This window comes from Oryzias latipes, chromosome 10, assembly GCF_002234675.1.
Source record: "Oryzias latipes chromosome 10, ASM223467v1".
Taxonomy (NCBI): domain Eukaryota; kingdom Metazoa; phylum Chordata; class Actinopteri; order Beloniformes; family Adrianichthyidae; genus Oryzias; species Oryzias latipes.
Genome location: NC_019868.2, coordinates 14,600,907 through 14,614,533, shown reverse-complemented (window position 1 = coordinate 14,614,533; position 13,627 = coordinate 14,600,907). Strand labels below are relative to the sequence as shown.

The 13,627-nt window shown below is 35.8% G+C and overlaps 1 protein-coding gene across 1 annotated transcript in view; it reads right to left on the bottom strand.

Annotated features, from left to right (window-relative positions):
* Positions 1 to 13,627, bottom strand: part of LOC101169118 (short transient receptor potential channel 7-like) — a 53,878-nt gene that overhangs the window by 22,873 nt on the left and 17,378 nt on the right. The window contains exons 4-7 of the mRNA XM_020706558.2: positions 13,016 to 13,180; positions 6,949 to 7,165; positions 5,405 to 5,638; positions 3,970 to 4,234 (exon numbers count right to left, since the gene is read on the bottom strand). Of these exons, the coding sequence (XP_020562217.2) occupies positions 3,970 to 4,234; positions 5,405 to 5,638; positions 6,949 to 7,165; positions 13,016 to 13,180 (881 nt within the window). The remainder of the gene's footprint in view (positions 1 to 3,969; positions 4,235 to 5,404; positions 5,639 to 6,948; positions 7,166 to 13,015; positions 13,181 to 13,627) is intronic.

Genomic DNA, 13,627 nt, shown 5'->3' with positions numbered 1-13,627 from the left:
TATATGCATCTTACCATGTTGGAAAATCAAAATGAGAAACTGCTACTCTGATCACATACTATTAATCATAGGTAATTTTATAGGATACCTATTTAAAAACCTAGTAATATAATGTTATCATTATGATATTTAAAATAGACCTGAAAATGTCATGTTTTTGGGCATTTTTGCAGAACAATGAGAATTTAAGATACACAATTAGAGAAACAACTAACTGTCAATATGGAGAAAAGAAACCACAAAAAGCTTCACAAAAACACATAGCTTTATAGATTCACCAAAAATGTGCAAGAGGTTGAGAGCTAAAGTCCCATTCATTGTTATACACCAGAGTGAAATCTGCTTTCTGTGTGTTTTATTTTATCCCCTTAAGGAAGTGTTGAGCTACAGTCATAGTCTTATTTGGGGCTTGAATCGGATGCTTTATGCTGTCAGTGTCAATTTAAGAGGAAAAAAAAGTTACCGGTAATTTAAACTTCACATGACACTTGTCTGGATGCAGAGCAACAAGTACTCTCAACTTGTGTGCATCCTACCAACTCATTTTCCCCCTTTTTTTTACTGGGAAGAAATACCGGTAAATAAACAAGATGCCAGAAAATAGGAAGAATAAAGAACCACAACACAACAGCAATTCCATCACCTCTTGTTTGAAAGGTGCTAAATGGGAAGACATGTAACAGTTCAATTATGAACAGAACAAAGATATATTAACCCCATATGTCCAAATCTTTGTACAGCTTTTGCTGAGAAAGTAAATACTGACATGTGACAGTCGGAGATAGACGACGAGGAAATGCAATTTTGAAGATCAGTAATAAAAAGGATAAAGATCCGTTAAGCAGTCCAAGACTGACATCTTTTCAGCTAACATTGGACAGCGACAGAATGAATCTGATAACATCTTATGTGAAAAACAGGAACCCAGGACAGAGATAAGCTCCAATTATAGAAGGAGACCAAAGTCAATTCTGTTAAAAACTCATATGTTATATTGGCAGATTGTTCTGAAGACTGATGACATCAAATTCATAAAAATGTGAGTTATGTGTGTTTGTTGTGTAAACAGTTATGAGCAGACATTTTGTAAAACATTCAATTGTCGTAGGTTTATTATCTTTTTTTGCATGTTTTTTTGTCTGTTTTATAATAAAAATAAAGCTGCCATACTTAGTCAGTGATTTTGCAGTGAGTAAACAAACTGAAGCAAATGTGTGACAGTAGACTTTCTATAAAGGGGTAAAATTCTGGGACTCATGATCCAGACATTGCTTGAGCGTTTTGAAACACGCCTGGTAAAGACATTTTATAGAGCCACAGACTTACTCCATAATCACATGAATATTACATTAAGTATTAACCTTTTATTTTACAATGCTTATTTTTTTTTTTCTTCTTCTGCTTTTCAGCATTTGCCTTTTCATTTTTAGTGCCATTGACCGTTATTGTTAAAGAATGTTAACACTGGGCATAGACTGTGTCAAAAGTGGAAGAAATCCTATTAATTATAATCCATGTTTGGTGACTGAAATCTATTTCGTGCTCTGGCAAATAAAAAAAACACAATTATTGATGCTTTAAGTACAACAATTCAGGAGTGATAAAATTATCATTGGAAACAGTTGTATGAGACTACTTTTCAGTTTTTATTTATTACAAAAAAAGTTTCAAAGGCTCCAAAATGTGGCAACAATTAGCATCTCATGTATGTTGCAATTTACAGAAAAAAGCAGGTCTGGTATATATTCTAAAGGCTTCTGATTACCTTAAGAAGAAACTAGGTGCATGAAATCAACTTAACCATCCAGAATATTTCAGTTTTTACTTCTATAACGATTTTGTTACCAAATTATAAATATACCAGGGGTTCCATGTATACAAGGACCTAAATGACAAAACTTTGTGTGGCTTTCTAGGATCTTTATTTGTCTTTAAGTCATTAATCTTCATTCAGAGAATTATGCTACAGCAGTTTTTGAGGGTGCAGGTCGTGCTACCAAGTCATTAGGAGACTAACAGCCACTTTAAATGACCCATCGGTGGATCTCAAGGAAAGACATTAACAATGAGCCTCATAATCCTAACATTTATTCTCCAAACACTAAAATAAGGCACAACCGTTATGAGGATACAATCAGGTTCTCTCTGTCTGCCCCCTTATCCACAGCTCTACAAACACAAGTTTCAACAAGCAATCACAATACTAACAATTAGTGAGCCCTGACCATTACTGTGATAAATGCCAGTCTCAGAGATGACAAATAGAAAAACTAAAGAAATCAACAGATACAAATAGGGATACAAAAATAAAAAATAAAATAGAAAACGAAGAAGTCAGGATTGACTAAACTCTCCCCCTTTTGGCAATGCCTGTCTGCACTAGATGAGGAAACACAGCAGAAAATACTTATTACACCAGTTAAGACACTAATTAGCTAAAATCAAACATTTCCTTAGAATACATCAAACCAATCAGACATCCCTCCTTTCCCCAACATCCAGTTAAATCTCCAAACCCAGTAAAGCCTCTAAAACCCAAAAGTTACAGATTTACAAACAAACAAAGTTACTCAGCTTGCAAGCCGAAAATCCCATCTGTCAAAAAGAAGCCACCAAGATTAACATACATTTCAATAAAACATAACCAACAGCCTGACATCCTTTTTCCTCAACAACTCATCAAATCCAAACTTGGTAAATGCACCAACTTAGGTCATTACCTGGCACTGCCCGACGGAGCACTATTTCCCATTTTCCACAGCCAGCAAGCTGCAGTGTCAGACACACAAAACACTTACAGTGAAAGCAATTTTCCTCCAATTGCACTGTCACGAAGATCAAGATTAAAGATGATGTATTTCTATGACCGCTTGTTGAATCACTTGACCGTGAGAGAAAGTTTGCCATGATAGCCGTTTGTTGGTAGATTCAGAATCGTTTTTAAAGCCTTTTAAATTACCTTTTTGAATGTCTTTTTTTTCCCTTTGCATTTTGTCTATACACTCCTGAATGCTTAATTGCAGCAAAAATACAAAACCTCTGATCTGCACTCTTTATGACTATCAGTTAATGAAGAGTGGATGGTAATGCATTTGCCTACAGCTCAAGTCACAGCAGCAACACATAATTTGTTGTTGGAGGGAGTTTTTTAAGCAAAAAATGCTTTACAAATAAAAATGATTTCTTGATCCTCTGAAAAACATGACATGTGTCTAAAGAAGCAATAAAGGCACTTTTATAGCTCTGATGTCCTTGACTACTTTTTTCTTAAATCCAATATTTCTGAACACAAAATCAACCAAAAGATGTTGCTAATTCTGAAACTTCAACAAATGAATGAAATGTAAATGAAACACATTTACATAAAAAATCCTTTTGCCAAGAATCTAAAGCAGCATTAAACATTTTTTTCCAAAGCAATGTCAAATTCTTCTAAAAGTCATCCTGATTTAAAAGTGAATGGATTGGATTTATTTCTTTAACAGTAATGCTTATTTTAGGTCTTGTTCCATTTCACCAGAATGTCAGTAACTGTGAGACAGAGGGTCAGTGGCATGTTGCAGGGTTCAATATGCAGCACAGAAGACAGAAGGTTAATGACTCGTTTCTTTCTGAACAGCAAAACAAAATTCAAAATCCCAATGTTTATAGATCTTGGTGTGCAAGCAAACATTATTCTGTATTAAATTGAACCAAATAGCCTGATTACCAGCATTAGACCAACCAACATTAGACTTTAGATTAAAGTTTGATCTTTTCCGTTGATCCAGCACTGTGAATGTAATGAACCTGGAAAACAGTCTCATTCCGGCCATGTGGCCACATCTATTGCCCTGGGGATTGTGACTCGCCTTGCCTTGTCTGGCAGTTGTGTACACAACATTTTTTTTTTAATAACAGACAGTTAGACATGTCACACAGATCCTCTCAGTGCACGTTGAACCACTCACACAGCTGGGTTTTACTCACGTGGTGAAGGCAGGATTGTACTTGGCTCCCAGGTAGTAGGAGTACAGGTTGAACATGCCAATCATGAAGGCCACAAACACCATGATGAAGATGACCATAAACTTGAAGATGTCTTTGACGGTGCGCCCCAGCGAGATCTGAAGTGGGCCAAAGCTTTCGTTGGCTGGCAGGATGTAAGCGATGCGTGAGAAACTCAGCACCACAGCGATGGCATACAGGCCCTCAGAGATGATTTGGGGATCAGAGGGTCGCCACTTGTTCCTGGCTGATGGAGGAGAATATTTGTTTTGTTATTCCAAGCCTGGTCTGACTGTAATTTCTACAACTTCTACAACAATTTCTTGTTTTAAAAAACCCAGACACATAGTTGTACATATTTTTCCTGCATACTTATGCTTGTGAATGCATGACAGAGAAAGTTAAGCCTAGATTTAATGCATTTACTTTGAAGAGAACACAATCAGGTGCTTTCTTCTATGAAATGTCTGCTTTTGTTTATTGTGGCTCCTAAATGAAAGATACAGACCTGAAGATACATAAAAAAGGAGAAGCAGCAGGAATGAAGGTAATAAGGATGAGCTGAAAATAAACCAGATGAAGATATAACAGGACAAAGAAATGGAAGAAACGATATGCAGTAAACTGGCAGCTGAAGCAGAGATTGCAGGCTAGGCTGAAACTCAAACTGATTGAATATCTATTAGGCAACAGCAAAAAACAAAAAACAAAAAACAAAAAAAAAACAGGTGCCAGATGTTATAAAGCTCCAAAAATGAGGGGAAAAGAAAATGTCTAATTTCATTTACTGTCATGACAGCATGACACCACAAGGTGACAGCATCGATGAGGGTTTTAATAAAGGGTCACTAAGATTTAAATTTGTTTAACAGGAAGTTGCTTTGTTTCTGATAGCTAAATACATGTCCACCGTTCAAACACGTATAAAATGTATTCCTTTTTTTTATCTTTATTTAACCCAAAAACAGTAATAATTTTGCAAGCTATGCCATTGTGGCAGGAAAACAGCGGATCAAAAGACTCTGAACTACATCTGCACTACAGATAATATGCGGTGGTATTCCAAACAAGTCATAAGGAAGACAAAACGTGCAAGTTTGTACCTAAACCTGATAGGAAAGCACATCTTATGAGTCATAAATATAGATTTATGGAAACAAAAAAAAAATTACAATGTTTGTCCTTTGAAAAAAATCCATTTGGAACTGATTTCTGCCTGCATGTATTCAGTGTAAGACATTTATGGACTCAGGTCTTGCAATAGAACCAGCCATAGCTCAAATAAACCAATGCAAATGTGGATAGGTGTTATAAAAAGTCACATCCACAAAAGCAGAAAATGTATTTTATACCAATGCAGAAAGAAAAAGAAAGCGTGCAGCTAAACTTATTGTGTTTTTTTGGGCAAACTGCTTACCGTAGGTGAAGTAGGCAACTTCTTCAGGCAGTGAGGCATTGCTGAGGTCTTCATCTCTGACATGCATGTCCACATACTGTTGGGCTTTAGAAGCTTTCAGGAAAGCCATGAGGCGAGCCGTAAAGGAAGCCACAAATATGGACAACATGCCAAAATCCAGAACATTCCAAAGATGCATGATGTACTCTCTGGGTCCGTCACTCCAGATTTCTTTGCACTCTGACCAGATCATCCCTGCAATGAACAGATGTGTGTATAATAATAAATATAATGTTAGAAAAACTTAAAGATGCAGAAAAATTAGAGGAAAAACATTTGATACAATTAAACTTACAGGCAGTTTGTAACATGAAGAAAAAACTTTGAGAGAGGTACTGAACTGATCTTTAAGCAACCTCAGCACATTACCAGTAAATCATGCAGGTCACCTTGACCACCAGTCACTCCAGGCGCATGAAGTGTGCCTGTTGCCCCAAAACTCGCCTTCAAAATTTAACATGTGGGGGGAAAAATGAACTAACAGAAGCACAACATATGTGCAACAATGTACACAAAATGTTCATGTAATGTTGGTACTTGAGTGTGAATGGAAGGCAGAACTTAAGCAGATGGGAAGCAGCTGAGTTCTGACAGATATTGCTGTGCGGCTGTTCGTTTTTGGAGCTTGTTTTGGATTGTCAGCCCCTTTCTATCTCCTTGCTTCTTCAAGCTGGCCTCTTTGAACGCCACATGTTCCGCACTCATGTACTTTTATCTGTCCCTCTCCACCACTTCCTGCCTTCCTTCAGTTTTCCTTGCCTCACACATGCCTCAGCATTACAATGGCTTCGAAAAGGCTTTTGCTTCAAGAACGTTGGACATGGGTGAATCCATGCTGGAGGTAACCTCCTTTGATCTTTGGACGATGAAAGAGATTTGTTGTATTCCTAGAGCCTCGACTTTCATCATCTTGGTTGGTAATATGGTGCTGTGTAAAACTTGTATTATGTTTTACATCAAAGGCATGAAGTTTTCTGAGCCTTTGCAGAACCCTCACTTACTGCCAATGTATTTTTTTGAAACCTTTTTTTCCTGAGACACCAGAAGTACTTGCACACATTCTGAAAGTGGGGAATAGAAAATGTAAATGGAACACATTAGATCCATTACTGAACTTGAACCCGACTTCATCTCTGCTATTGATAAAGTTCCATCAATGTATTGATTTACTTATTCAGTTTTTTAAAGCAGTTTAGGATCTTTTTTGAAAGCTATTTTTTTGTATTATAAGCCAAAAAGTGTTTTTTTTCCATACACAGTTTTTTTCTAATTTATCAAATATATAACAATTTATGAACTAGAAAAGAATATTATAACTATTTAAGTGATTAGGATTTTTTTGGTTCAGGTAATTTGGAAAATGGAATAGAAATTTAGGATTTGATTTACCTTCTCACAAGAGATATCAGGTTCTGACCTCTAATCACTATAAATCAGTCATCCTGCTCAACAGCGGCCGAATTGAAATACTTTACTATGATGTGTGTGATACATAATAGACTTACCCAGCACCCATTTCATGATCAACATCTCTGTCCAGGAGAACTGAGTGGTTTTTACCCTGAACACCTGTCGTGGGTGGTCTGTGATGGTCTCATTTGGCAGATTCTTAACCCCCTCAAAGCGGTCGGATGCATTGATGACCAGCAGGCCGAGGAAGATGGTGAAGGAAACAGCGTGAGCCACGAATTTCATGAAGGGGCTTCGCAGGATCTGGCCGAGCTGTGGGTAAAAACACAACTGAAAACAAGAAATACTGTATTTTTCTCCATTGTAATGTTTAAATTGATGTAAGGATCTTTTAACATTCATCAGTTTTTCAATTCGGCTCTGGCAAAGCATGTATGAGTTCTGAACAAAGGATGTTTTTGCAAGGTTTCCAAGATTTTGTTCCTCTGAGATAAAAAGCCGAGCAGAAACACTAAGCGTCTTAGCAGGCAGACGACAGCTGTTATCCATTCATGTGTTCAACTAATTTCACAGCAACGCAATAAAAGAGGAAGTTGATGTCAAACTATCAACGGTTTGCAGAAACATCACACGGGAAGGTGCAACACAAAAAGGAACAAGTACGGCCACAGAAGTATGGTAGATAAGCACACACGTACCAACACCCAGAAACACAAAAGCTCACATGATGCAACCTGGTACAGACATCTGAGATCCCAGCAATTGCCAGTTTCTGAACCTGCTGAGTTCAATATTAGCTGTCCACAGGACACTTCTCTCTCTGCGTGCACTGTGACACGTCAGATCCCAAGCCTTCTCACACCACACGCATCAGTAAACCATGAAGAGAAAGGTGGTTTGGTAACTCTTAACCCCTCATAGTCTACTGGAACTCCATCCATCTTTCATTTCCCCCAGCTACTCCCCTGTGCTGATAAGGCCGATCCATTACACCCCCCGAGCTTAGCTGATAAGATCAGCCCTGATCAGAGTCTATGGTGACAGCAAACTGTACGGGTTTCTCTTTTTTTTTTATCAGTTTAACGCAGACAACGCTGATCTTCACTCCTCTGACAAGATGGTGGCTGCTTGCAACGGACACATGCAGGCTGATTAAAAGAAGCCTGGTGTGAAATGGGATTCTCATATGTGCAGAACACAGCTGCTGTGTCCTCAATTCTGATTGAGCTTAACTGCTAACAGACTGATATCCACCCCAGGTAGGGAGAATCTATCTTCACTTATTTTGTTTTACATGAGAGGCACGCTGATAGAAGACTTTTTTTTTTAACCATAGGACATAAATGTTTCTTAACTTCGTCACAGTATACAACGAGTCCTGCTTAAAAAGAGGATATCAGTCAGACTTTGTGAGAAAACAGTCTTGTATAAGTTTCACAGTTTCTTTTCTAATCCACTCTGCCTCTATATTTTTTATATATGCTAAACAGTCATGTTGCAAAACACATAATCCTGAAGTGTAGACTCTAATGCAGCCCTTACTTCTAACCTTTTACATAAAAATAACAAGCATTCTGTTACTTTTTAACCTCTCAATGCCTATTGATGCAAATGTGCTCCAAAAAGGACTTTATTTTAGCTTCTACTTACAAGCAAAAGCATCTTTTTTTTCTTCACAGATGGAAAAAAATTCTGTCGTCAAGAGGTTAAAGAGGTCTTTGTAAATATTTGTTACATTTCTTTATTTGTATGTTTTATTTCTTTCAATTATTTTCAGTCCAGTTCTTCTATTTGAACATCAACAGAGTTCTGTGTTGTGTGAACAGTTTCCCTTCTTCAGTGACCTGCTCCGGTTTCTTTTCACATGCCTTTATAGATCAGCGTTCAATGGCTGAATAAGTGAGTACCAACAAAAAAAAGAAATAAAAAGGGTTGAAAAAAAGTGAAAAACATGAGTGTGCTTTTGTGATGGCTGTACTCCCTTTAACATAAGAGAGTAAATGACAAACCACTTTGTCTGTATTAGTTCATTTTATCTACTGGACATGTCCTTCCAGGCTCAGACTTTTTTTAATTACAGGACTTTGCTTTCGTTTTTATGGAGGGCATAATAAAAACCATAAATCTAATCTAAGGTAGGTAATGTTTGAAATAAAATTTAAAAAAATTAGAATCTAAACTGTTACAACAGACGAAACGATGCAAGAGAAAAAGCAAGTTTGTGTACTTTGTTCTTTCAATATGTTTGAGGATCTTTAGGACAAAAAAGAAACATATTTCTCATCAGAGGGGACACATAAAAAAAACAATTAAAGTTGTAGAACATTGTTCTTGCCTGCATTATGGGATTCGGAAATGACATTTCCTTCTTGCTTTTCATTAAAGTTACCAGGCTATAAAATGCAACTGTTTTATAGTATTTTAACAGCTGTAATGGGCAGAAATTCCAAAATATATGGTTTATTAAAATAAAAAAGAAAACCAATGAAAGAATTTTAACTAAGTAACTGCATACATCCAGGTTTTCTGTAATACAAGTAAGGTTATAGCCAAAACAGAACAAAATGTTAAATCACCATAAATTAATTTCTTGAAGTATTCCTTTCATATAAGAGTATTACATAACATACATCAGTGTTATCCTGTTGGTGACAAAATAAAAGTTTAAGAAAGTTTCTCAGTTTAAAGTTTACGTTTTTTGTACAGTACTTTGAAGCTTGTCCTGCAGGGACTGACTTATTTTATCTTTAGTTATGATCTTTTTGGTGTAGAATTACAGTTGATGAGAATGATGGAGCTTTAGATAACGCAAAAACAAATTAATAAAAGGCATGCTGTGGTTATACAGAATAAACTTTATCTTTTACTAAAGAGACTTTTAAGCCCTTTTACTTTTTGTCTTGCGTTTTTTTGGGACAAATTCATTGTTTTGGGTTGAGAAAGGCTTTTTTTTTTATCTTTTAGCTCATATGAGATCTCGTGTTTTGGGGTTTTGAAAATAGATAGCTGGAATAACACTAAAATGAGGACTATTCTTTTTTTTTTAGATATGAGAAACTGATGGGATAACAGACAAAATGATGTGGTTCATTTCAGCTGCAGGAGTAAACAGTAAACACAATCAAGGAGATGACGTTGAAGCTCGATTCTACAGCTGTCTCTGTTTCGCTGATGTCTGCTTCAGATTTGCTGTTGGCTATTTCATCATCCATTTCACCATCATAGACACTTCTGGAGCTTCTGTCGCATCTTCACAAAAAAAGAAGAAGCATGAAACCATTTGGTGCACTTGGAGTTTGCTTTATGAAAATCTTTAACCCTCTTGACTTTGGTTGTTCAACCAATCCAATAAACAAACCTAAATGAAAGAAATGGCCATAACCCACACTGACACAGAGGTACTAATAATCCACAGTGGGCTGTGTGACCTTCCGTGATCATGTTATTTGTCACTTCTGATACATTTTCTGTTGCTCACTTTGGGGCATAACAAAATCACAGACTGTCACAGTCAGGTTGATGCATTCATAATCAGATCCACACGCACGTGTGTACACGCACACATTTACACTAGCAGGTGTCTTTGTGGGGCAGTCAGATCAGACACAGCCAGTGTCTCATGATTGAATCCATTTCCCAGTGGTGGAGAAGCTCTCAGAGCTGCTCTTCATCCTCACAGACACTCTTGACATCAGCTGCACTATTTCCCTGCCTCTGCAGAATGTCTAATTTATCAGACATGTAGTGATAGCTCTCCACACAGAATGGGAAGCAGCACATCTCCATGCGCAAACGGACACACAGCGGCTGATGATAAGGATTGTGGAGCATTATTCAGGTTGATGAGCAGATTTGCATAACCACTCATTCATTTCCTGTTTGCCCGTGAGGGCTTGATCACATTGTGTCACTTTTTGAATTATAATTTTCTTGATGGAACATTAAAACATGTAATAAAGTGGCACGGGTAAAAACCTGATGATGCAATATTGTATGATCCATTTTCAGAAATCTGTCTAGATCAAAATAGAAACTAGCAGGACAAGGATTGTTAAAAAAAACAACAAAAGATAAACAAAAAAGATGAATAAAAACTACTTCATGAACAAATGAAATAAATGGCACCTGCTAAACTTTGAGAAAATTATGCTATGTAATGAACAAAAGGATGTCTACCGGAAAAAATCAAATGGCAGGAAGCAGAACTTCCAGACCGATAGAGAAATTTGACCTTCAAAATAAAGGAGGAAGTGAGAGTAAAGTGAAAGAATAAACCATGACACTCCTCCTTAACTTTATGTTTCGGATCTTTTTGACGATGATGGTACGATTTTGGATTATGGCAGATTTCTAAATAAAATGTGTTTTCCAGTAACCAGTAAAGAATTTAATAGTGTAATGAAAGCTCTCCCCTCAGGATTAATTCAGCTGATGACCTCTCACCTTAAATATCAAGACGCCTCTAAAATTGACTCTCCTTTAATGATTAATGGCATTGATATTCTCAATAAAAAATGTGACAATAAATATATTCGGAATACCTTAAGTGAAAAAAGAAACATTACACCAAAAGGAAAAATATTTTGGAACAACCTTTTAAATGATATAAATTGGAAAAAAGCTTGGTTATTGCCAGATACATTTTGTATAAATAACAAAGTTAAAGAAATACACAAAAAAATTCTACATAACATTTACCCCACAAATATGTTTATATCCAAATTCTCAAATATAGAAAATAATTGTAGTTTTTGTATTGATTTCCCTGAATCAGTTCTTCATCTTTTCTACTTTTGTAAACTTTCCCGTGAATTTTGGAACCAATTAGAACGCTTTGTAAACAGCAAATTTAACTGTAACATTGCTTTAAATTTGAAACAAATAGTCGCATATTTTGATTCGGATGATAAAAAAGTAGAAAAAAGTATTAATTTGTTACTTCTCCATTCCAAATTTTACATTCATAAGTGCAGAATAATAAAAACAACTCCCAACTTCACCATGTTTAAGATCGAGATGCTCCAGTTTTATGAATATATTAAAAAAATTAACACACCTAAAGCAAGTAACACTGAAATAATTTGTGCTTTTTTGTTTGATAAGTAATCCCCTCCTCTAAGAAATCTTTGTATTATAAATATTATTATCATTATTTTGTAATCCCCTTTTATATATTTTAAGATACTTTATTTTTCTAACAGCATATTCTATTTTGGATATTTTTCTGATTATGTGTTTTTTTTTTATTTGAGATAATTCAATAAGTTTGAATTGATGGCATTGACTTTCCCTGCTGATGTTCTTTCTGATTCATTAATGCTGGATTTTGTATGTTTATGCTTTGTTCAATAAAGTTGGAGAAAAAAAAAACTCCTCCTTAACACGTTTAATTTATTTTCAGTATATATTAAAAAATCCTCCACCTTTTGTATATTTACATGTGTTTTAGATTGTTTCATGTGTGACTCTAGCTTTGACTTTTGTCTGTAAATCAAATATTACAATTTCTGTAGGAAGGTTTCTGTTCACCAGTTCTCTTCCAGAATATTTTTGTATCTCTGGGTCAGTCCGCAGCTGAAAATTTGCCAACTGATACAATCTAAGAAACACAGCCAGAGTAACAATTCAGTTCAGGTTTCACCTACAGACAAACTCAGCAGACGCAGGTTGTCTTTTTCTGGCCCACTCCTCACTATTCCTATGTTTTACACATACGTCAGCTTGGTGCTTCTCAATTTTGGTTTTGCTTGAGGAATTGTTTTAATGGCTTATTAGAAAAAATAGATTGCAGGTGTTTCTATGTTTTCTTTCTTTCTTTTTGGTCATTTTTTCAAGGTTTTCAGCTAATTTACATATGAAATAAAAAAGTGTTAGACAAACTAATTTATTATTAAAGTAAGGATTTTCTTTTGCTCAGAGGTGAGTGTATCTTCAGGATTTTTCATGTTAGCATTTAGATGGTATGCAAACAGTTACAATGTAATTGAGTAAAAAAAAAACATTGCTACAAATAATGGAAATTATTAAATTTGTCTCCACTAGGACTTTAAATGACCTTTAAGGGATGAGGCTCCTATAACTGAGAGTTATTAGTTAAAAAGAAATAAGACAAATTTCTTCATCCACGTGCATTTGGCTTTGCAAACAGTTTCCTGTTCTTACCTTGCTACATGGCATAATCCAGTAGGCAATGGCCAGAAAGGGCAGGCCTACTGTAACCCCCAGCACTGTCCAGCATTTCACACCAAAGGACTGCTGCCTCAGGCCTGGCAGGTTCTCGTACCAGATAGTTAGCAGCTGCTGCTGGCAGTTGGGATGAGAGACAAACTGAAAAGATCCAAAAATGGAAGAAAAAAAATGTTGCAATATTGCTAGAATAGTAGACCCAGTAAAATCAAGGAACGTAAGGTTATTTCTATTTTTAAAGAAACACAAATCTATTCAACTCAAAGTATTTACATTTAGTTTTTTTCCAAATAAGACATCAAGATTTGTATGTTATTATCCATACAAATTCACTCTGCACACAGTACACACACGATTTAAATGCAGCATTTTAAAGTATACACAATACATTTAACTTATGCAACTTAAAATAACCTTGACTTTTAGGTGTTTTTGTACATTAAATATCAGATTTGATCACGTTTAATGTGTTTTATCCACAATTCCAACAATACTAAAATTTAAGTGAAAGCTGATGAATTTAGATAGAGCACTTTAATATGAAAACAAACACTGAAAAACGCAAATATTCGAATAAAAAAAGAGTCA